The 26,471-nt window shown below is 42.3% G+C and overlaps 1 protein-coding gene across 1 annotated transcript; it reads left to right on the forward strand.

Annotated features, from left to right (window-relative positions):
• LOC109850542 (plant cysteine oxidase 2-like) lies at nucleotides 7-3,704 on the forward strand. Its single transcript, XM_020420567.1, has 5 exons — nucleotides 7-136; nucleotides 660-781; nucleotides 2,032-2,185; nucleotides 2,270-2,473; nucleotides 3,332-3,704. Exons 1-5 carry the CDS (start codon nucleotides 79-81, stop codon nucleotides 3,454-3,456), a joined length of 663 nt encoding a protein of 220 aa, XP_020276156.1. The 5' UTR covers nucleotides 7-78; the 3' UTR covers nucleotides 3,457-3,704.

The following is a 26,471-nucleotide window of genomic DNA, read 5'->3' on the forward strand; positions in this document are numbered from 1 at the left end:
CGGCGGAGGCCCAGGAAGCGCGTGCAGGCCGAGAATGGGCCGATTCAGGGCCTGTTCGACCTCTCGAGGGGGATTTTCATGGGCCCCGGGACCGTCCCGCCTCCCAAGGATGTGGGGACGATGCGGTCGTACCTCGGTAAGGATTTTCGGGGTTTTGATTTCGTTTCGGGGGGTAGCAAATCTCCAAGAACCAGATTTTGAACTTGTGGGGGTTGCAATTTTGGGACGATAAACAATTGAAGGAGGTGGTGATTGCTTACTATTTGCGAACACGCCTCAATAGTTTAATTGTTTTTATTTTTAATCTTTATTTTCAATATTGAAGCTGCATGGATTAGTGTAATTTGAAAATTGAGTTAGCAGGTTGTTTCGCATTGATACAACAGCGCGTTCTTTTTGACTTGTATTTTAATTGTTTGTACTGATATTGTGTACTTCTTTTTTTAAAAAAAATCGTGGGGTGATGTGCAGTTTTCTCCTTATGATTGTTTTTCTTAATAATCTACATTGATTATTGTTATTTTTGATTATTAAATCTGTGGTTCATCGAATGAAGGTAGACCAAGTTATGTTGTGGCTGTGGCTTCTTGAGCTAGCTACTGTTGGTCTTGTTTAGCTATTAAAAAGCTAAAGTTTGTTTTGATTTCATTGATTAACAGATAAAATGAGACCCGAGGATTTTGGGCTAAGCGCAGATCTAGAGTTCTTCAAGACCTCGAGCCCCGTGAATGGAAATCCAACGATCGCATACGCGACTATATATAGCTGTGATAATTTCTCGGTAAGGGTTGTGATCCTAGTACTGCTGCTACTGACCAAGCAGACTTAAATGGTTATTATGAGATGTTTGATTTGGATTTGAATAATGTATAGTAGCTAAAATAGGCTAAATTATCAAATTGGTATTTAAAGTAGACCCTCTTTGCCAATAAGGTATTTAAAAAACCTCCGGCGACATTATGGTATTTTATTAAAGCATTGCTTACCAACAAGACTCTTTTCCTTGAAATTCTGGAAGGAAAATTTATTCTACCTCCCAACCTCTCAAAATTATTAAATTCACACCATTTTCCTTGAAAATTCCGGCAGGAGGAGGAGGGGGAGGAGAGAGAGAGAGAGGAGGAGGAGGAGGGGAAGGAAAGGGAGGGGCAGGATGAGGAGGAGGTGATGGCGGATTGCTCGTGGAAAGGTGGGGATCTTGGTGGGGATGGGAGTGTCGGAGGAGGAGGGGAGGGTGGGGAGAGGGATGGAGTTGGAGGGGGGAGGGTAGGCGGAGGAGGGGAGGAGAGGGGAATGGGAGGGGAGGACGAGGACGATGAGGAGGACGAGAGGGAGAGGGAAAGGATGCATTTTTTTTGATAATTTTGTGCATAGATTTAATAATTTTGGGAGGTAAGCGGGTTAAAAGAAATTTTCCTGCTGGAATTTTGAGAAATAGTGTCTTATCGGTAAATAGATGGCAATAAAATACCATAATATCAACTGGAGGTTTTTTAAATACCTTATTGGCAAAGAGGGTCTACTTTATATACCAATTTGGTAATTTAGCCAGCTAAAATATGATTGTAATTTCTCTTACAAGGAGCAATTATAGGTTATTCACTTGGTATCTGATTCATTGTAATATCTTGAACAAGCTCTTATTTTGAAAAGTGAATTGCACATACCCCACCCCCAAAACCCCCACCCACATATCTTGAGTTGCACTGAACCCCACTCAGCTCATTTACTAGCACCCTTCACCCTTGCAACGTCATTTTTAGAAGGCTATATTGCAAGTTAGACCTCTTGCCCCTTGTTTTCTCATGAATTAAGGGGGTGAAGGGCTAATGAACGAATTGAGGGGGTTTGGTCAACCTCAAGGTATATAGACAAGGGGGGTCATGAGCAATTTACCCTTTTTTAAAAATTCATGGTATCTCCTTCAATTTTCGAATCCCCAAATATCACATTGCTGGTCTTCCAATTGCTTAATCATAACTATGTTTAAATCTATCTCTGATCTCTTATAATTGTTACTCACTTCTACAGATGTGCATGTTCTTTTTGCCACCAACAGCAGTTATTCCACTCCATAACCACCCAGGGATGACCGTCTTCAGCAAACTCCTATTAGGAACAATGCACATAACATCATACGATTTCGTTGATCCCTCTATTTCAGATGAAGCCACTCCATCTAATTGTAAGTAAGCCTTTAATTGGTTTTCATGTACCATACCGAAGTCGTAATTCCATCTTGTTTTACAAAATACTTTATGTTTTGCAGTTAAATTGGCGAGATTGGTGGTAGATTCAGACTTCACTGCTCCGTGCAAGACATGCACGCTATACCCAGCATCTGGAGGAAATATGCACACATTTAGAGCTATTACACCGTGTGCAGTGCTAGATGTATTGGGACCTCCTTACTCGAAAGAAGATGACCGAGACTGCACATACTATAGAGCTAGTCCTTATTCTCGTATTTCAGGTAAGTTACATTTCTTGAATGCATGTAAGATGTTTTTAGATGCTTTTGTGGATTTAAGCAGCAAGGATGATGCTAAGGCTCTTAAATTAACCGATTACAAATAAGAAGAGAGATGATATGAACACGAGGAAAGATTAAAGAAGGTCTCTCCTTTTCACGATGTTAACGTCAATGTCTTAACTTTATCTTGTAGTTGAGGAAAAAGACCTACTGAACATGCAACAAAAATTTGTGGGCATATTTTGTAATGATATGTCTATTATCAAAATGGCGAATTCTTTGGGGGCTTGATTTGCAAGCAAAGTTTGTTTTGCGTACTTACCACGATCTCATGTCTTAAGCTCAAATCTTATCATATTATTAAACTGGCATTGGGTTATTTAAATGGTTGCTTAGGAAAAGAGTGACATTATGTCCTTAAGAAAGTGCAATTAGATTAGCTCACTTTGAAAGTACAAAAAATGTGCTAAAAGAGCGGTCTAATATAGTACATAGTTTGTCTTGTTTGTTTAATAGATATTTCTACTTTATCCTTTTCTATATTGCAAGTTTGCGACGAGCACCGTTTTATATTACTAACATACTTAGCAGCACACAGTATGATCATATTTTATATACAATCTTGCGATCTTTGAAACAAGTTATACATGCCATCGAATCTTTTGCAAGAGGGGACCAAAGCCTTACATTAATTTCTATGTCCTGTCGGTTGGCTTCAAATAGTGGATTAGTCCCCATAAATTTTTTTAATGTCATTAGTTCCCACGTAGCAGACAGTTAAATGTAATGAAAATTTCTATACACTGCCTTTATCTTGGTTCTTTTCGTTAAATTTCTAACAAATGTGTCTTCTTACAGATGAATTTGTTGATAGAGACGGAGAGCGAGATAACGATCTTTATTTGTTGGAGGAGATTGAAGTCCCCCAAGAATTGAAAATGGTTGGTGTTGAATATCTTGGACCACAGATTATTGACATATGAAGAAGTTTGGGCTTTAACTTTGGATACAGTTTTCTTTCTTTTCCCCCCCTTTTCTTTTCTTTTCTTTTTTTCCTCCTCCCCCTTTGTTGTGTGTATGGAGTGTTTTTTAACTTTGTGCGAGAAGGGAGATTGTCGCACTGGACAAATTCCTATTCTTACAGTAATAACATGGTTACTGAGTTACACAGATGTCTTAGTCCGAACTTTGGTGGAAGATTTCTTTGGGTGATTAATGTTCTTTTTTGGTAGTTAATGCTTTAATTCAGTTACTTTTTGTTTGTGATTCAATTGAGCTGTTGTAGATAAATTGGGATCCTCTACTAATTGCATAGTATCCTAATATCTTCTAATAAAGAGATCTTAGCTTTGATTTATCAATCGAAAACCAAGATCTCATCCTCATGATCTTTGATCGATAAATCAAAGATCAAGATTTCATGAGGAGATCTTAGAAAGATCTTAGAAACCACCTAGTAGAGTATCACAATCCGTTGTAGATGAGGGTTCTTAGCTGGATATTTCTGTCTTGTTGAAGATGAGGTGAACCTGTAGGACAAGTTCTGTGATTGTAACTGTTACCGATAGTCTGGAGGCTGTCTTGTCCTCTGGGCATCCCCAAGAAGCCAAGTGATCATATGCATGCATCTCCTTGCTGATCTCACCCACCTGCAAAAGCTATGGTACTAGCACATTGGCATATGCACGTGCAACAATATTTAATACTTATCCAATCGTCTTATATTGTACATATTAATAGTTTGGTGATAATTTAATTTATGTAATTTTTATTATGAAGTTCGGTATTAATAGTTTGATGATTGATGATGATTTGATTTATGTAATTTTATTATAGAGCTTGACATAGAAAATGTATCCTAAACTGTTATTTAAGAATTTAAATATATTCTTAACATAATTTTGTTGAGTAGTTTTTTTAATGAGGATAATATAATTGGCGTGAGTGATTAAAACAATAAAGAAAAATAAAGATGTTATACCCTTAAAAAAATACTAAATATTAATCTCCATAGAACAATCGACACGCGTCTTACACTATACTTAATACAACTAATTCAAGACGAAGATAATCTTTGCCTCAGCTCAGCCTACTGTTCGACTGACATCTCGTGTAACCGAGACAAGAGGAGCTACTACTCGGGCAACCATTCAATTGATTCCATAAACGACCCGACTCGGCCCACTATTCAGGCGACATCTCGCGTAACCGAGACAAGAGGCGGTACTTTGTCGTCCAACCCGGCCAATCGCCCCCATGAATAACCCCCACTTGGCCTGTTGTATCAGCCTTCAACATGTATAGTCGACCATCGGCTAGACGACTAAAAGAGTTGGTAGTTTTCTCGAACCCCACACCGACAGCCACATGTCCTTGCATTAACTGCTCTGATAAAGCCATTATTGCTCTAGTCCACAAAGTCTTTATGACTTATCGGGATACCGTCAGCACCAAGCAGCTGCTGTCGCTTGGCAACTGACAACATGGATGACCCATTTTCGCCAGTGCCCAACACATGTTAGCTATCTACCGACTCAGCTGCATAGGTAGACCCGGCCTAAGTTACCATCTTGCCTCCTCAGATCCATTATAAAAAGGAGAGGAATTGTATGATATAACTCTCTCTAGTCTTTTTGGAACACAGCTTAGAGCTAACCTTATATTTCCCCACTTAAGATCATCTACTGACTTGATCGTCAGAGAAACAACTGGAGAACCCAACTTCGCTCTCTTACGAGTTTTTTTTCTTATGCAGGGAAGAATAGTAAACCCCATAACTACACATCAGAAGGAGTTAGAGGACTTTAGTCACTTCACAAACCTACAAATTATTCCATGTTTGATAACTGGCATCAACAGAATATATTGCAAATTAATTATGTGAGTACGATATTGCAATTTAATTATGTGAGTATTCTCATGTCATGATTTAGATTATCCTAAAAAAAAGAAAGGAAAAAAGGAAAAAAAAAGGAAAAAAATATCTCTTGAAAAATTATAATTTTGATTATATGAGTTCAAATCCTATTATGATGTTATGATTTAGAATATTCTAGAAATAAAAAATGAAAAAGAAAGGAGTCGATAAAATCTACTTATAAAATTACCATTTTACCCACAATATTATAATATATAAAGGAGGGAAAATGTCATTCATTCATCCAACTTTCACTACTCTCGCTAAGTTTATATATTAGTATAGATGTTCCCCAACCCTTAAAAGTCTAGTTGTATTTTAGGAAAGTTTGTGTTTGACAAAAACTAGACGAAGTATTGATCCGGTTTTTCTTATGCCAAAAATGGCCCTTCAATCAGTTTGAAGCGGGGTCATTCTCATGTCTACACCTAATTCGGCATTAGATAAAACTTATCGCAATTTTGATTAGTTTTGAATACAATATACGTCCATTTTGACAAACTACTTGGAACTCAGTCAGGATTGATCCTGACCCAGTTTAATTTTGAGAAAAACTAGTTGTATTTTGATTTAGGGAGCAGGTGGATAAAATCATAATTGGTGTCAATTTTGATCGGTGTTAATTTTGATCAAATTAATGTCGGGAGTTTGTAAGAATACATGCCAAGAAAATAAGGAGAATGATTCGCTGCATGCCACCTGCGTAACGTCTGATTTTCTGTAGAACATTATTTTAACTCATGCAACAGAAAACTATTATATTTATGCTTATGCCTTGTAACACAGAATCTGTACAAGTTTCTGCTCAGAAAAGCCATGCTAATATTTTTTTTATGGTTGCGATAGTGGATTTTTAGTGAAAACGCTTTCCCCACAAATTTGTTCACTGCAGCTATATAGCTAATTTTCGGATAAAATGATATCCGGTGCAACTGTTGAAGGGTATTAAGGCTAAGTTTAATTAATAATATATCAAACAAGGGAAACAATAATAATAATAATTTCCGAATAATTAGAAACTGCAACTATGTTCAGTAACAGTAGTACACATTCTGCTTCTCAACGTGACACATCAAATTGCACTTGACACACATTCAACCCCATTGGCAACCTTTTCACGTCACTAATAAACTAAATCAAGAGGATACACAACATTCAAAAAAAAACTTGATCTATTCTTCACACCAACAAAGATAATTAATTAATATATCTTGGCCACCAGTTATCTGCAATAAGAGCAGCAAGTTTATTTAAAGGTGCATAGCAATGAAATTGACAGGAAAATACACGGCATTAGAAGGAGGACGTGACGACCGAACATGGCATGATTTCTTTAGTCTCCTGTCCAGCTCCTTTCTTGAACCCTGCGGTTGTACTCGCGCTTGTTTTCGCTGAACATTCTTGCTTGCTGCCTCAGAATTTGCAGGGGAGTTTGGGTTTTGGTCACAGAGAAGAGACTGGAAAGATGAAAAGGAATGCAAATTGTAAATCACTTGGTCTTGGTGAGTTCGTGATCGATCATGTAGTATATATATTTTCTTAAATAAAAAGGGATTTCACCTTCAAATTTGCAAAAAAATGCCTATATTCTAAGCCTTAACCACAATATATATAGCTTATAATTGTTGGATACCACTTTAAACCTTTTGTATCCCTGAGAGGACGCACCTGAATGGAAGTCGATACAGCAGCGACGTCATAAATAGGAGTCCCACTGATTTTGTAAAATGTCCAAGCAAATGCATGCTTTCGTCTGCTTAGACTGTCAAAGCCACAGTACAAGATCAATGCCGCGAAAAACTCCCATCAACTTGCCTAATAATTAATACGTAATATATGAAGTTATGAACCTGTATACACAAGACAATAAACTTGCTAAAGAAAACTTTGAGAATTAATCCATACCCAAAAACACACGCATATAGACATGCACATATTAATTGATATATAGCCAGAGAGCATTCCTCCTATAATTGTGTAGAATTACTATTTTTACCACGTCAAATGCAAGATCCACACTGTTCTAGTTGATCTCCACCCCCTAAATGCGTGCAATGATGAAATTCATACTTACAAAAAAGGCAAATAATACTTAGACCTCATGTGATCCCACAACTTACTATATGGGTGAGAGGTTCGTGTGAGACAAAGCGAACTATATATGGGGGGCTTGTTTAGGATAGTCTTATGTAAACTGCAGCGTATAAAGAGCCAAGTAAACAATGAGATTGTGCAAGCTAGATGATTATTATAAGAATGCAATGAGATGCATCTTAGACTAGCAAGCAGTATAATTAATGTATTCTTCTTAGCTGTGTGATTATCTGCATAATGCAGCTGGAAAAAATTATCAGCTTATTAGAACCTCCAAATCATCAGTTCATACAGATCTCAATGGTCCCATCTCGTGTGCAAGGAAATAAGCCAAGGAAAAAAAATTTATCAGCGACGTTCCTCAATAGAAACTTAATAAGATGTTTTGATTAGATATTCCCGTATGATGCTTATTATTAATAAAAGCTAACTGAACTTCGAAGAAAATGAAGGCTTTTATCATGATAGCTCTTTTTGAAAATTCTCCAACAGAACCATAGTCTCCTATTTATCTTCCATACGTCTTAGCTTTAACCAATGTTTCCTATAATTTCGTGATCCTTGAAAGTAAACTCTTAACCCATTCCCGATTTTTTCTATAAGACTATAGTACATCCAAGTTGACTGCTGCAGTCTGCAATTGGAGTATAAAAGCCACATTTCGCATAGACACTTGGAAAATCCTATGCAGATATGAATGATGGCATTGAGCTAGGTTGCATGGTTATGGGTACTCGTACAGGACACAGAAAATTTGTAAAAGGTAAGGTACATGGATGCGCGCGGCTACATAAATATTTATATACACATATATTATTTATTGAAACTAATAACTTATATGAAAACAAGGATGATAATTAAAATTCAAATAACATTTTTATATTTTTTTATTATGCGGTTATAAGAAAATCGCTAGCTTTTGAACTAGACATTCAAACAACTCTTCACAATCATAATTCAGAACCTACCCTATGACCAATGAGTACAACGAGCTTCAAGATGTGGATGAGAAGTGCATGATGTACGTCCACAAGATGTATGACAAGTGTTTTAAATTAAAACATGTACTGTAGCATTGGGTACATGCTTGAATAAATGTATACATATATATATGCAAGGAGTGTACAAGGAGTGTCCAAGGAGTTTGGGTATGGATAGGGTATGTGTTGAGTGGAGTACCACTTCAGATTAGAAGTAACTAGGCAACAATTGCTTTGAGGCCAGCCAAAGTTTGCTCAAGCCAAAGTTTCCAGTGTATTCTTAACTTCACTTAGATAAAACCTGACCCAAATTTGATAGGTTTGGAATACAATATAGGGTCAGTTTGATAAACTAATCGAAGCTGAGTCAAGGTCGACCTGTTAGACTAGAATTCACAAATATTGTTATGTGTTGAAGAAAAATTAAGGGAACAATTTTACCAGCCTTGGGGAAAGCGTGGCAAACCACTCCCCTAAAGAGATATATGTCGATCTCGTGCCATCAGCTGAGGCGAGACACTGTAGGCTGTCTAAAAATCACAATAGATAGCTAATCCCTATCAAATCCCAATCAACAATCTTGACTAAGAAGGTTACAATCAGACAACTTTCGTGTCAACAAATGAAAGCTGCGAGTGGAGGACTTTTCTCATAGATCAAGAGGAGTTACAATTTAACGACCCTTCTGACAACTGATGAAAACTCTACTCAGTAGCCTTTATAATCAACTGTAAGAGTTACAATCTGACGACTTTCATGCTCCATAACAGCTGAAGCAAAGATCAACGAGCAATAGTCTTCGTAACGCTGTCATAGAAGAGGCTACAAGTCAACAACCTCTTCCAAAAACGCAGAGTCCACATCTGCGCTTCTAAAACTCAAAATGCATGCGACCTATGCGTTCTTCGGCAGACATTCAACTCTGTGACGCAGAGTTAAAACCCAAAATGCATGCGACCTGTGCGTTCTTCGGCAGATATCCAACTCTGCGACGCAGAGTTAAGACTCAGAACGCAATCGGCCTGTGCGTTTCCAATCCATAGCAGACATTTAACTATGCGTCTCAAGTCTAAGGCGCAGAGTTAAGGCCCAGAATACCAGTTTAGGCGTTTGACTTGTTCAAACACAAGCCGACCGACCTCAGAACTGTTTATCCCACGTTTTGAGCGATTTTTGCCCACTTAGGAGCAGATTTAGGGGTTGGTTACACCCCTTATCCTCCTATAAATAACCACCTTACTCAACCGAGTAAAGTGGTTGGATTTTTAAGATCGGAGATCAGATTTTTATCGCGGAGAGGGGAGCGAATCAAGGTCAATTTCGATTGGTTGCTCATCAGTAGTTAGGGAAGGATCTTGGAGGAAGATTTGCTGTTTCAACTTCATCAACAAGCAAATCCATTTGGCTTCCTAACTGATTATTCGGTTTTCAACAACTCTTTTCAGAGTTCTTAACTCGTTCTGAGTTCTTAAACTCTTTGAGAGTGGTTTTCAACAACTCTTTTCAGAGTTCTTAACTCGTTCTGAGTTCTTAAACTCTTTGAGAGTTCTTAATCAAACTTACCACGGAGTTCTTAACTCGTTCTGAGTTCTTAAACTCTTTGAGAGTTCTTAATCAAACTTACCACGTAAGTTAACTATTTCCGTAAGATAAGACGGTTGGATCGTCAACAGAGAGCGAATTCGACGCAAGCATTCGAAGGAGGCACTCCACCGCTACCTTGAAGAACCCAGTTTTAAACAAAGGGGAGAATCAAATTCATTCTCTTTTTTTTGTAATCGAATTATAATTGAGATCAAGAGAATACAGATCAATTTTCCTTCATTTCTTTTACTCCAAATTTTCCACAAATAAAAGATGGCGACTCCGCTGAGGAATAGCTTCTCTGATGAAGAGGTGGTGGCACAATCCGATGTTCACCTCACGGGAACCACCGTCGAAACTCTCGTCGTAGAGTTTAACCAAGCCAAATACGAGGAAGCCCTCTCCTCTGGATCGTTTAGCCCTAAGGCTAGGCGTGACACCCGTAAGATCTCTAAGGAGGTCTTAACTACTGCTGGGATGCCAAAGGAAGTCTTCTCCTTTGGCCAAAATTCCAAACTCGTTCAACGAGTTAAAGACTCCTCACCCGCATCAAAACGGTGTGTCATAGGTCATAAGAGGCCTATGACAGAGGAAAATCCAACCAACGCCGACGACGTTGCGGCCAAGGAGTTGAAGCAAGCCAAGAAAAACGCCGCTTGACGAAGGAGAAGATCCATACGACGAGCGCATCTTCGAGAGAGCCGATCTCTCGTCCAACACGAAGACTGCGTTTCTGAGCCTTTGCCCGAACCGTGCGCTTCTGCTCTAGAACGCACACTTCGCAGCAATGAGCCCGATTACGAGCCTCGTGTAATCCAACTTAAACGCGACCCTCAATGGTATGTTATTCAATCTGGACGCACACCTCAAGAGTGCGTCGCACAATCAAAATGTGACCACCAAAGGCACGTTCAATTATCCAAACGCACACCACAAGTGTGCGTTCAACCAAAACATGACTCTCATGGGTTTGTTTCATCATCCAAACGCACACCACAAGTGTGCGTTCAATCAAAATATGACCCTCAGGGGTCTGTTTCATCATCTAAACGCACACCACAAGTGTGCGTTCCATCAAAACATGACCCTCAGAGGTCTGTTTTATCATCTAAACGCACACCGTCGGTGTGCTTTCAATCAAAACAGAACCCACGGGGGTCTATTTCATCAATTAAACATGGGCCTCGGCCTGGTGTTTTTAAATCTAAGAGTGACCCTCACGTTTCCTCTCAAGGACGCGATGTGGTCCGCCAAGTTCAAGAGGGTCGGCATGGATTTAAGGTTCATGTCCAACCCATCTAAGGGCAGGGGGTTCCATCTCCACCCTCAATAGATTCTTCCCAAGTCTCTGACTTGCGTGAGCTACTATCAAGAGGAAGACCAACACAACAAGCAGCTCATTCATGCTAATGTGAGCGGCTTATTTCCGCAGTCCTCTCAGAATGCCGATGTTGCTCACCTACGCCTAGACAATCGGTGTTCAACAGATTGACTAACATCGCCAGGCCTGCCAAGCGATGACGTCGTCATAAAAAGGTTCATGAAACCGAATATCCTGAGGTCACTGTCAACGTGATCGGCAGAGGAAAAGCCTCGCATCCCAGTTTTGATGAGTCGCAAAGGAGTCACTCCCCGACTGTTCGGGAAATTTGCGATGAATTTGAAGGAGTATACCGGCATACTCGGGCTCGCACAGGAGCAATCCGCTCAGTTGACTATCAAAGGTTAGCTAAGGGGATTGTTTCAGACGATGAACATTCAGCAATTGCTGAATCCCAATCCTCGAGCTCCATCGTGGCACGGGAAGATCACGTTTACATGTCTGGAGGCTCTGAAGACATAGCAAAGAGAGTTGACGAACACCACACCATGCTCCAAGCACAGCAAGAAACACTTTTGCAAATGAAGGACATGCTGGCCCAGCTCCTTGCTGAAAAAGGCCAAAAACCTGAGTCTTCCCGGAGGATAACGTCAAAAGGAAAGCAGAAGGCACACAAGTATTCGGATCGTGAAACTCACAACTTGGAATCCTCTTCTGAAAACGAGAAGGAGATAGAAAGAGAATTGCATCCTCAGTCCGCTAAAGTGGACGAACTAGAAGCTCACCTCAACGCAACCGCCAACAGAAGCGAGCTCCGTGAAGAAGGAGTGATACGACCTTATCCTGCCAAGTGGGACACAGCTCCATACCCACCAAAGTTTAAGGCTCCAACTTTGCAACTGTTCGATGGCACATGTTCGTCAAATCAGCACATCTACTACTTTAAGTCTCAGACTGGGGACGTAGTAGCGAACGACGCCATTTTAACTCGACTGTTCATCGACACTCTCAAGGGTGTCGCTTTTGAGTGGTTTATGAAACTGCATGCTGGATCTATTCAAAAATGGGTAGACCTAGAAAGGTTTTTCTTGGCCAGATTCTTTAAGGATGACACAGAAGTTTCAGTCCCGACTCTTCTCGCCACCAAGCAGAGGAAAGGAGAGTCCATCAAGACTTTTGTGGAGAGATACCGTAGCATGGCATTGCGATGCCCTTCAGGTATGACTCAATCAACTTTGGTCGAAACTTACAGGCACAACTTACAAACCCAACTCCTCGCTCAAATAGGGGTGGCGGAATGTCACTCCTGGAGACAACTGGTTTCACAGGGAGAACAGGCTGAAGAAATCGTCGCTCGGGTCAAGGCTGAAGAAAGTCCCGAACCAAAGCCGCAGTAACAACGCAATCAGCATAATGCTCAGCGCTCCAAGGGAAAAGTGACTTTGACTACCGACACCAACACGCGTGCACCACCGGCTAAGCAGAGCAAAGCTCCAAGTCAACCTAGAGCATCCAAGCAATATTCGTTCAAGGAAGAGCATGTGGACACATTGTTCCAGTTACTTCGAAAGAATAACAAATTGCAGCTTCCTGAGATCAGAAATCCAGATGAAGCGGAGATGGTGGATGACCCTAATTACTGCTATTATCACAGGTTCTTAGGGCATCCTACTAGAAAATGCGATGTCTTCAAGGACATCCTGCAAAATCTGGTGAATGCTAATGTGCTAACCTTGAAGCCCGAGCAGAAGACCATGTCCACCAATTTGATAGCGGTTCGATTCGGTGACTTCCCTTCGGTAGCAACCGCAAACGGTGTTGTCCCTATATGTAAAGGAGAAATGCGCCTGAAGAATACTGACTTGTACAGTCAGAAAGACAAGGGGTTGGTGCCCATCACTACCCCAAAAGGGAAGATCATGTGGGTCCATCCCGACCTGGTTGAAGACCAATAATGGACGAACGCCTCGTCCAAAAAAAAAAGAAAGCAGGGCTAAGTCATCCAATATGATTAGCCCCTCCGTAAATGAGAACGATGACCATCTCAAACCTCTCACCGACTCAGAGGAAGAGAGGATCGTCCTAGTAGCATACCCGGGAGGCAACCCTGGTACTCGGTTAGGAAAAGCTTACCTGAGGGACTACGACCAGAATGCTCAAGAAGCTGAAGAACAGCCCCAAGACGCTGGGGGTTCTGTACCGAAGAAGCCGGTCGATAAAGGGAAACAAAAGGAGACCCGGTTCAACAAAAATCTTCTCCAAGAGCCCGGAGAAACAAGTTCTCCTTTCCAATTCAATGTCATGGTGTAGCTGGCCAACATACCAGCTAGGATTACTCTATATGAGCTAATAAGATTGTCCAAAACCACCAAGGAAGCTCTGATTGAAGCATTAAAGAATACAGAGAGTTTTATTATACAAGTCACTCCAATCCCTGAAGCTTCTAAAGACCAGCCTTGCCTGCAATGCCTACAAGCAGCGAGAAGTTTACCTTGCATATCATTTACGCAGGAAGACATGCAGGTCAAGCATAAGCACGACAGACCACTATACTATATGGGGTATATTGGGTCCTCCGAAATCAGTCGTGTCCAAGTTGACCCGGGCTCAACGCTCAGCATCATGCCCTACAGGATCATGCAGGTCTTAGGGATTTCTATACATCGGCTGAACACCACTCAGACTACCATCTTCGGGTTCAATGCTAACAACACTAGACCCCTGGGAAAGATCAAACTCAGATGCCAGATTAGAGATCTCAAATCCGAAGTAACTTGTTACATCATAGATGCGGACACGTCTTACAATCTTTTGCTAGGACGACCATGGATACATGCAAACCACATTGTCCCATCTATCCTACATCAGGTCATGAAGTATGCTAATGATGAAGGAGAAGTTCGAACCCTGATTGCAGAAAAGTATCCTTTCCGAGGAGTGAAAAACTTTCATACCGACTCCGTCTTCTACCTGAAATCCTAGGAGAAAGAAGATGTTGACAGTGGCAATGAAGCTGACATCGAACCAGATCCTGAAGAAGATTGTCCGTAGGAGTTAAACTTCGATGTAATGGGTCAGGATGAGAGTAATAATAATGTACTGAGTGAGGGCGAGTGGTGAATTAATGAAGATTTTATTTTGGCGTACTTGTCAGATGTGTCCTCTAAAAATGAACAAATAGAAAATGATCTTAATGCAGGTACCAACCCATGGCACACACTGTGCACAGAGGCATCACTCACATTGCCAATCAAGTCATTCTTCGCTTCAGATGAAGAAGTAGAAGATGCGCAAAAGGCTTTCTTCAAAGTTCCGTCCAAAAGGAAAGGGCAGAAGCCGATCCATTTTGGTAAAGTTAAACCCGAACCTCTCAAACGAGGAAGTTCAGAAGAGGATGATGGAGTTCTCTAGTTCCATTACCACAAACCTAATTCCATCCAATTAATGAAATGAATGGGATATAACTTTAACGAAAAACAAGGTTTAAACTTCAGGAAAGAAAGACAAACACCAATTCGGATGTCTCTCACACCCGAAGGAAAACCCCCGGATTATTATCAAAAAACTGGGAGAGGAGTGGGCTATGTCACAACCCCTTCTCCTTCAGAAAATGAAACCAGTAACTATCTGCATTAAAACTATTCATCTGGAACATCCTTATGGGAGTCCGATGTCAGTGTCGGACCTTTCTTTAAAAGTCTGACTGTGAACATGGTTTCAACTAGTCATCCAGATGAAGATGCAGGGGGTGACGAAGAGTTAATCAAATCAACCGATGACCTTTGGATTAAACGTCTTAACACCTTGTGGGATATGCATTTCAAACAGTGCGAGCCACCCACTGAAGATAAAGTAATCCAGGTCAATATGGGGGACGAATCCGACCCTAAACCAATCTTCATAAACGAAAGCCTGTCACCATCCGAGAAAGAGGACCTTATATCTCTCATTAGAGAATATATATATGTCTTTGCTTAGAATTACGAAGACATGCCTGGTCTTGACCCGAAAGTGGCCACGCATCGTCTCAACATTGATCCGGATGCAAAACCCGTTAAACAACAATAACGCCGGTTTCGTCCAGAGATCATGGAAGCAATTGAGTCTGAAGTTAAAAAGCTTATAGACTCGGGTTTTGTTAGAGAAGAACAACACCCGGACTGAGTAGCCAACATTATCCCAGTTCCCAAGAAGAACGGTAAGGTCCGGATATGCATCAATTTCCGTGACCTTAACGCGGCTTGTCCGAAAGACGAATTCACACTTCCTATCATGGATGTTATAATTGACAACACCTGTGGATATGAAAGGATGTCTTTCATGGACGGATTCTTCGGGTACAATCAGATCAAGATGCACCCGGAAGACAAAAAACATACTGCTTTTAGAACACCACTGGGGGTGTATTGCTACACAGTGATGCCCTTCGGCCTGAAAAACGCAGGTACAACTTATCAACGTGCAATGAGTGCCATCTTTCACAAACACTTACGTAAGAAGATCGAGTGCTACGTTGATGATATAGCAGTAAAGAGTTAATGTAAAGGTGATCATCTTACAGATCTGAAGATAATATTTGATATCATGCGAGCACATCAACTGAAGATGAATCCAACAAAATCTTTCCTTGGGGTATCAAGTAGAAAATTCCTGGGATTTATTGTCACATCCAAGGGAATCTCTCTTGATCCAGAGAAAGTGCGTGCTATCCAAGAGATGCTACCTCTGAAGAATCTCAAAGAACTAAGAGGCCTGCAAGGTAGATTGGCCTACATTTGAAGGTTTATCTCCAATCTCTCAGGACGTTGCTAACCTTTCTCCAAGCTTATGAAGAAGGGAGTATCCTTCGTTTGGGATGGAGATTGTCAGAAAGCATTTGAGGAGATTAAAAGATATCTCACTCAACCACCTGTTCTTGTAGCCCCGATCCTGCTATACGTGAGAGCTATGGATCATTCTCTTGGAGCTTTATTAGCCCAAAATAATGACCAAGGACAGGAGCAAGCTATATACTACTTAAGTAGGACCATGATGGGAGCCGAACACCGGTATAATCCGGTTGAAAAAGAATATCTCGCTTTGGTATTCGCAGTTTAAAAGATGCGACATTACCTAGTTGGACAAATAATTCACGTCATCTCTAAGGTAAATCCTTTGAGAGTCCTAATGACAAAACCATCATCTCTGAATTGCCGATTGGCGAAATGGGCAATTCTTCTGTCACAATATGACATGCAGTTTATGCCCCAGAAGGCTGTCAAAGGCCAAGCCTTGGCAGATTTCTTAGCCGATCACCCGGTGCCAGGGACGTCTAGGTTGTACGAAGAATTGCCCAACGAAGTTGCTGAAGCTTGCGTCACTCAAGAAATTATGCAAGTGTGGAAGTTATTCTTTGACGGAGCGTCCAGAGCAAATCCTCATGGAGCAGTTACCGCGGGAGTGGGGGTCATACTCGTTTCCCCGAACGGTCACGTGATCCCGAGAGGATTTTCCCTGATCGAGCCTTGCACTAATAACGTAGCCGAGTATAATGCTCTGCTATTAGGAATGCAATTTGCTGAAAAACTTAATATTCGACATCTCGAGGCTTACGGTGACTCTCAGTTCATCGTAAATCAAGTCCGAGGGGAATACGAAGTGCGTCATGAGGATCTAATCCCGTACTACTTCGCAGTGCTAAAGCAAGCTAAGAAGTTCGAAGGTTTCTTTATTGAATACATTCCACGAGCTCAGAACGCTTATGCAGACGCTTTAGCCTCGTTGGCAACTTCACTAGCATTGCCACCAGGGGCTGAAACAATGATTCCAGTCACGGGACGCGAGCTATACTGTTCCAAGATTCCTATAGAGGAAAGTTCAGATAAGACAATAGCAGGAGAAGTCTGTGCAACCACAATGGAGCTTGAATCTAGGGATTGGCGATTCCCATACATCGATTATGTCCTATACGGAATTTTGCCCGATAATCCTAAGGAAGCGGCCGCTATCAAACAAAAGGCCATCCGATTCTATTACGACACTGTTTCCCAAATATTGTATCGTAAATCACACGATGGAGTTTTGCTTCGATGTCTTTCTCGAAAAGAAGCAAAGGAGGCCCTCAAGGAGGCTCATGACAGAATGTGTGGAGCTCATCAACCCGGAGCTAAGTTAGGAGATCGTCTCCGGCGAATTGGCTATTATTGGCCAAAAATGTTCTCAGACGCAGTTGACTACGCTAGACGTTGTCACGCATGTCAGATTCATGGTGATTTTATCCATCAAGCACCAGGAAACTTACATCCCACATCTGCTTCTTGGCCATTCGAAATGTGGGGCATGGATATCGTAGGACCGATCTCTCCTCCGACTTCAAAAGGGAACCGATTTATTTTGGCTATAACCGATTACTTCTCCAAATAGGCGGAGATAGTCCCGTTAAAAGAAGTTAAGACTTCGAATGTGATTAAATTCATTAAACATCAAGTTATTTACTGTTTTGGAGTCCCAAGATGAATAGTCCACGACAACGGGACGCAATTTGTCAGCTTTGGATTTCAAAGATTTTGTGACAAATTTAGGATCCAAAGTGTTGCATCTACGGTATATTATCCACCGGCAAATGGCCTTGCAGAAGCTTTTAACAAGACCATTGTGAAGCTTCTCAAAAAGTTTGTTTCCAAGAACCGACATGATTGGGACGAAAGACTCGGTGAATGTTTGTGGGCCTATCGCACAACGATGAGGATCCCTACAAGAGCTACGCCGTTCTCTTTAGTATACGGCTGCGAAGCCGTGCTACCATTAGAAATTTAGACCCCTTCCTTGAGAGTCGCCATCACGACCGGACTGACAGAGGAAGAGAAGCATCAGCGACGTCTTCAGGAACTTGAAGCTTTAGACGACAAATGACTTCAAGCTCAGCAGCAGATCGAGTTATATCAAACCCGTATTTCTAAAGCCTACAACAAAAAGGTTAAAGAATGGATTTTTAAGAAAGACGATTTAGTTTTGGCCAACAGACGACCCATGGTAATGACACACAAAACTAAAGGGAAGTTCAATCCCAAATAGGAAGGACCCTTCGTAATAGAATCAGTCTATTCGAATGGAGCTTATCGTCTCATTGATCAAAAAGGAGATAGGCTTATGATGCCGATTAACAGGAAGTTCCTTAAGAGATACTTCTCGTAAGTCATGTAGCCCCCTTCCTTCTCTTAAACTCCAGTCAAGTTAGACTGGGGGTTGTCAATTCAGAGTGTATTTTAGGAATAAATGTTTAATTTTCCTGTTTTGTATGTCGTCATGTTAACAGTGCACCTCTGACGATTGAAATTTTTTAGAATTATTCTAAGTAGTAATAAAGAGAATTTCGATTTTATGCTAAGTTAGCACTACACTTACAGCATTTGCATCACTTTTCATCGTCCTGAAATAGAATTCAACAAAAGAGATGACGAAAAGCAAAATGATATCATTTTCATTTAATATTGTTAATTTGAATACAAAGTGAAGACAATCAAAATAAAAACGATACAAAATTATTCCCAGGCTAAAAAGCAATTCAAATTTTAAGCATCTGGGCCCATCAGCCTAAAGGACTTGAGCTTAGATTTCAAAGCTGATATGTTCTCCTCACGAGCCTTTTTGAAGCCTAAAGGACTTGAGCTTAGATTTCAAAGCTGATATGTTCTCCTCACGAGCCTTTTTGACTTCATCTGTTATCTTGCTCCTGAGCTCCTCTTGTTCTCCTCACGAGCCTTTTTGACTTCATCTGTTATCTTGCTCCTGAGCTCCTCTTCATTAGGTGCTGCCTCTGTAATCTCTCGTCGAATCTTGTCGACAGCAACGATCTCATCGCAATAACCTTTGAAAAGTCCGTCACAGTGAGCAGCTAACCCTTTTATAACTTCCATATCTTCAGCCAATTAGGCATTTATTAGAGATAGCTCAACACCCACACGAGCAAGTTCTGCTGCAGTGTCCCGGATACCCATAGCAAGGCTGCCCATGTCTACTTGTATTTGAAGATGCTCTTCACGCAGACTGGCAACACGAGACTCTTTCTCAGACAGACTCTTCTGAAGAGCCTCTTGATGTTGTACTCTCAAAGCTTTGGCCTGAGAAAGAGCCTGATCCACTTCCGGTCCTATATCATCGCGTTGCAGCATTGAAAGGAACTCTAATTCATATTCCAGAATAACAATGCTTTCACGACAATTATCGGTCCACAGTGTATTTCCCTGGTGCCCGATCTTAGCTAGGCACTCCAACAGATGGGGTTCAAAAACCTTGAAGCTCACTTCCCCGAGACTAACAACATCGATAGTCATTTGCATCCAATATTCTAATTGTTCAATCAGTTTCCTCAAAGTCTCTGAGCTTGGGGGTGGAGCAATCGGATAAGTGAAGCAGTTCGCATAATCGGTGCGGATGGGGGCGATGGACGACCTCTGATGGTAATCTTGCGGGCATATTTGATGCCGAACCTCTAACGGTCGGCCCCTGCTCAGCCATTGCCATTTCAGGACCGGAAGAAGCAACTTGAAGCATAGCATCCTCTTTGTTTTCAGGAGGTTCAACAAGTGCAGACTTTATGGCATCTCCCATTAATTTGGCCCTCTTAGAGTTCTTAGCTGCAACGGGCTCTCGTTTGCGAATTCTTCTGTCATATTCGCCTTCCTCCTTAGCAGTGAGGGCCTTCTTCCCTGAGGATCTTAAGGAGCGGGGCTCAGGAGGAGGTGCTCCCTCGAGAGTTTCTTTAGTAGCCTCTTCTTCAGAAGGCTCAACAGTGGGTAACCCCTTTGGGATCTCTTCGATTCCAACTGCTTCTCGCTCGCAGGATAGGTAATCCTCTATCCCTGGTAGTCGAGTCCTGGTAGAACCACTTCTCAATTTATAAAGTTCTCGGATCTCATTTATACATGAAGTGTATACATCATACTCTGGGATTTGAGAAGCACTGTTAAACCAATTGCGGAAGTCCGCTACAGTTGAGCAGCTAGGCAGCGAGCTGGGCAGAGTAAACTGTGCATGAGTTCCTCTGGCAGAAAAGAAAAACCAAGCACGAGCCCCATCATATAGGTTCCCGATGTGAGCTAGTCGCGGATTAGGGTTACCAACATAAAGTTGGTCGTACCCGAATTGTCGAGCAAAACGCGAAGGAATATATGGTTCAATTATGCATCTCTCACCCAGTCGGAAAACTAGGTAGCCTACCCTGATAGCGAGAAGCCATTGGAAGATCCATGTATTTAAAAGCGAGGAGTCTTCGAAAATCACATCGACGAACTTCGGGCCCTCTTCTTCAGCCCCATCAGAACAAGGGCGGCAATAAAAAAGATCATAATTGTCCTCTAAAGACAAGATTTGTCTAACCCGGACTACGTATACAGTCATCCACGTGGCTGACTCAAGCCTCTGCACGAAAGGAACAGAGGTCTCACCATCGTATATGATCCCTATCATCAGAGAGGGACAATGCAGCAAAAACAAAGCCACTAAATAAGTATAGGGCACGGGTGCGCGGGGTTAGGGAGTTTTCCAAACTTTCCTTCTGGCAACATTCATCTCCTTGACATCGAGGAGTTCAGAAATCAAATCCCGTAAGCCTCTCTGCAAACAACCTGTCTGTTTTCAGCGAAAGTTGACTCCATTGTAGATTCCATTAAACTTTAATTTGTTTACAAGAAATTACAATGAAAATAAATGAAAATACAACTCTTGAGAAAATAACACAGAAATTGTCTATCAACTCCTGCTTTGTGGGACTTTGCCTGTGCCGTGAGTGCTTTGGCTCGTTGACCACCGATTCAAAGATCGTGAGGTACTTAGGGATCTCTCCTTTGTTTATCGAAGTAAAGATTTGAAAACGAATATCTTATCGATGTACTATGTCCGTTCTTCCAAAGATCAAGTCTGAGCTTAGATCTCTAGGAATCACCGAATGATGCTTGTCAAAGGGTGAAAATTCTCTCTCTTCTTCAAAATCACTGAAAGCTCAAGCCTCTTCTGCTCCAAAATGCTCTCTGTCCTTTATTTCGTGTGTAGGGAGGTATTTATAAGGGTCTCAGTGCACCACAGTTGAAACGGGGGCAAGATAACTGACCAAATGCTTTCTCTTTGGCCGCTGCAGTCTACACTGCCGCGGCTATTGGCACGGCAGTATAGGCCGCCGCGGCCAAAGAGGCGGTTATCAGCACGTTCCATCGTGCTTAAAACCGTTCTCCCATGACCTTTAACCACTTTTTTCGTGGTTTAACTGCTTGTCCACGTCAGCACACGTTCTGTTTCTGGTATGCTGCCACGTGGGCCTCAAAAATCATCATATAACTGTTTCGTAACTGCTGCAACACTACTCCTTTAATATAGCCGCGGCACCCTAGGTTGCAGCGCCTAAGCCGCGGCACTATGTGCTGTCGCGCCTTAGCCGCGGCACTATGTGCTGTCGCGCCTTAGCCGCGGCACTAAGTGCTGTCGTGCCTTAGCCACGACGCCATGGGCTGCCGCGCCACCTTGTGTTGCCTGATGACGTGTAAATTGATCTCCTATATTGTTTTGAGTGGTATTTGGATGCCTGCAAGCATTTTTTGACGCCTACATTTATTCGAGTAATAGATTTTGAAAACGAATATCTTATCGATGCTAAAAGATGTCACGTTCTTCCAAAGCTATCAAGTCTGAGCTTAGATCTCTAGGAATCACCGAAATGATGCTTGATCAAAAGGCGTGATTGATGCTCTCTGGCTTGAGCCGTCGGTACCAATCGAAGGCGGGCCCGCGAAGGGTGCTAACGAATGACCGGACCATTAAAGCCTCGTTTCCAGAAATCATGCCCAAATGAGACTTGAAATAAATTAGATGCTGAATCGGTGAACTCTTCCCCTCGAACGGTGTGAAGTTAATCAGATTGAACTTTGCCGGATATGGTATTGAATCCCATTCCCTTGGATAGGGACATGGAATACCCGTCTTCTTCACTTCTTGAGCCGTCATCAAAGCGTTTACTTTGTTTTCAAGCTCTTTTATTTTCCCGTCATCGTCTATGTCTTCATTCGAAGAACGTTGTGGAGAACGAGTTAGACCACCCCCTGTGAGAGGTGCTATTGAACCACCCCCAATATCATTATCGGGAGAGTGCGTTAAACCACCCACAGCGTTATTGCTATTGGGAGGTGTATCAGCCATAATGACTTCATCCACTTCTGGATCACTATCATCTGCCACATTCTGAGTGTGGCGGCTGGATTCAGCTCGCTGAATGGACTCAGGAGGTTGAGGTTATTGAGTTAGCAATTCTCTCATTTGTTGAATAGCTAACCCCATCTCTGTCTTCATCTCAGCTCTAATTTCTTCACGTTGCTTCGCTAGAGCTTCTTGAAGTATTTGAGCGAATTGATCAGAGGTGATTGTGAGTACTTCTCTGGTTTGCCCTGTGCTAGATACTGTATCATCCGAAGCGATCGCAGAACAAGTGTCCGAGAGTTCATCCCCTGATGACATTCCTTCATGCATTCTCTTGTAGTCTATACGCCCGATAGCTCCTAGCTGGAGTCGAGACATCCGTCGGGCAATTCTTGAATCGACTTTTCCTCTCGGGGAAAAGTCGGGATTTGATTCATTTGAATGCCGCTTAGATTTTTCTTTATCAGCCATGTTAATGGTGACTTCAGGGAATTCATCATCTTGGGCAGCTGATTTTCTCTTGCGGAAATGTCTCGACTTAGGCTTCGACATTTCGGTGAAAAGACTGTAGAATATCAAGACTCTTCGTGGGATGACTTCTCGTTTGATACAGTCACACTCTGATAGCATTGCTCTAATGAGTCGCGCACAGGAACAATGAGAGCTCATTTCCCGGATAGTTCTCTTTCGAGTTTTGTTCATACCCCCAGCTTGATAATACGATTCATCGGTATGATTGCCAAAAAATCGTATCGTCTGTTGGCATGACCTCCCAGGTATGACGATATCATTTGGTGAATGCGTCTTCTTCTGGGGGTGTAAAACCTTGTTGGCATTCTCAGGACAATTTATTACTGTCTTTGAGCGATCCAAGGTTATATCGGGAGTCACACGTTTAGGAACACCCCTTTGTGGGTATGGAATCTTAACGGGCTCCGAATGCTGATTTTTCACAACTCCAGACTTTAGAATCCAAACTTGGCAGAGTTTCGGTGGTTCTTTGGCCACCGTTTCCTTCTTCCCTTCTCGTCTTTGTTGTAAGAGAGCAGGGCATGAGCAGCGTTTGCACGACGTTTTTGTATACGTTCTTTGAGGGTCGAACGAGCCCTTTTGACAATAGTCCATTCTTCCGTCGTGAATTTAGCAGAGACATGAGTGATTGGTTGTTGAGACAACTGAACCACTAGATGTCTCCTCGACTCTAAGTCCACGTGATAACGAACCCCGTCGGTTTGTTCCAATGCCTTAGCTATTTGGCGAGCGCGACGCTGACGTTGTCTTTGACGAGCCCTCTTCGTCAGTGCCGGTGGGCTTTGATTCGATGACTCTTTAACTATGACGTTGTCTTTGACGAGCCCTCTTCGTCAGTGCCGGTGGGCTTTGATTCGATGACTCTTTAACTAAATGAGAGTCATTGTGAGCAGAGGTGTTGCGAGTAAAATCCTCAGCAACAATCAGGCGAGAGTCTTCATTCTGTGCCTTCTTTGACATGGAAGTCTTCTTCAATGGTGAGATCCTCTTGTACTTGCGAGACAATGAAGATCGTGAAGAGGATGACGAGAGATATTTCTCAAACTTGGTTTGGTCAAATTCGTATTCAACCATGGACTCAACCAGTATCTTGATCGGCTGCGATACGACAGTCTCGGCAGCGAGACCGTTGGCTCCCACTGTGGTCGCCAGTTTGTTTTCAGCGAAAGTTAACTCCATTGTAGATTCCATTAAACTTTAATTTGTTTACAAGAAATTACAATAAAAATAAATGAAAATACAACTCTCGAGAAAATAACACAGAAATTGTCTATCAACTCCTGCTTTGTGGGACTTTGTCTGTGCCGTGAGTGCTTTGGCTCGTTGACCACCGATTCAAAGATCGTGAGGTACTTAGGGATCTCTCCTTCGTTTATCGAGTAAAGATTTGAAAACGAATATCTTATCGATGTAAGATGTCCGTTCTTCCAAAGATCAAGTCTGAGCTTAGATCTCTAGGAATCACCGAATGATGCTTGTCAAAGGGTGAAAAATTCTCTCTCTTCTTCAAAATCACTGAAAGCTCAAGCCTCTTCTGCTCCAAAATGCTCTCTGTCCTTTATTTCGTGTGTAGGGAGGTATTTATAAGGGTCTCTGTGCACCACAGTTGAAACGGGGGCGAGATAACTGACCAAATGCTTTCTCTTTGGCCGCTGCAGTCTACACTGCCGCGGCTATTGGCGCGGCAGTATAGGCTGCCGCGGCCAAAGAGACAGTTATCAGCACGTTCCATCGTGCTTAAAATCGTTCTCCCACGACCTTTAACCACTTTTTTCGTGGTTTAACTGCTTGTCCACGTCAGCACACGTTCTATTTCTGATATGCTGCCACGTAGGCCTCAAAAAATCATCATATAACTGCCTTGTAACCGCCACAGCACTCCTTTAATATAGCCGCGGCACCCTAGGTTGCAGCTCCTAAGCCGCGGCACTATGTGCTGTCGCGCCTTAGCCACAGCACTAAGTGCTGTCGCGCCTTAGCCGCGGCACTAAGTGCTGTCACGCCTTAGCCGCGACGTCATGGGCTGCCGCGCCACCTTGTGTTGCCTGATGACGTGTAAATTGATCTCCCATATTGTTTTGAGTGGTATTTGGATGCCTGCAAGCATTTTTTGACGCCTACACTGTCATTGCAGAGAGAAGACTCAAAGGTCTTCCGTGAGCCAGAAGAATGGCTGGGTACACTACCTCAGCCAAGATTGACTCAACCGGTTTTGAAGGCACGATGCACCGCTTCAGCCATATCATCAGGAAGCCAGCAAGGAGGGCCGCATCGGAGATGGGAGTTGCAGCTTGATAATGAAAACTCTCAAATTCACTGTCAGCTTCAAATCCATCTTCTAAGTATTTGTTCTTATAAATAGCATTAGGAGCCTTGATGCGGGCTTTGATGCTCCTAGAAGAGCTTACAGTAAGACGGGTCACCATCAAATCTTTCTGACCCAAATTCTAAAATAGGTAATCTGCCCAGGCAGTATGCATGAGACCACCTCCACGCATGCCCACAACCTGAGCACAGATGTGAAAATGGCACATCAACTCCCAAAAAGTGGTGTATATCTCCGGATGAGCCGTCTTCAAAATAAAAAGTTCCTCAGTTATTGGAATGAATTCTTCATAGGGCATCTGCCCAAGGGACAAACCTGATACTGCATGCATCTCATGGAGAGCAAATCCCAACTTCCCAATAGGTGTGAAGAAAGTACAGCTATCCTGATTATACCGCTCTAGCATAGCGAAGAAGGTGTGATAGTTCTGGATGATCCCACGCCTTGTAGCCAGCACTGGTATTGTAAGGTCGGACTGAGCAAGTGGCTCCTTGAGTTCCTTAAGAACGAAATCTACCATACGGGTCCACCAGCCATCTTCTCCAGAGGATAACCAGCCAGGAGAACAAAACGCTTGCGCAGAAAATTCACCCCGAGTAGCAATAAACTGACGTATGAAGATATTCGCTGGAAGAGGCGCTTCCTGAGCAAGGTCCTTTTGCTCAAATCTGCCAGGTCTCAGACCCTTGAGTTGCCCGTCAATTTGTACACGAGATGGTCGACCGGATCCAAATGATATGTTCTCTTTCTCCTTGACAAGATCGAAGGCTAGACCCCTACGGCAACCGACACTCAGGAAATAAGAAAGCGGATACATTCTCTCCATGCTTGGGAGGAATAAGAGACGATCATCGATTCTTCGCAGCAAATGAGAATTTTCTACATGTCCAACTTTGTCATCCACTATGATATGGTCCCCAAACAAAAACGCCGGTTTGACAAATTGGTCCTGACCCGCGGGTGTCTCTAGGTCCAAATCAGTGATCAGAGCCCTAAGGGTTGAACACCCGGCAAACCTGATTAAATGTGCCCGCTCTAAGCCAGAGAAAGTGCACATGGGAATTTCTCTATGAAGACCAAAA

The sequence above is a fragment of the Asparagus officinalis genome, chromosome 7 (genome assembly GCF_001876935.1).
Source record: "Asparagus officinalis chromosome 7, Aspof.V1, whole genome shotgun sequence".
NCBI classification, from domain to species: Eukaryota; Viridiplantae; Streptophyta; class Magnoliopsida; order Asparagales; family Asparagaceae; genus Asparagus; species Asparagus officinalis.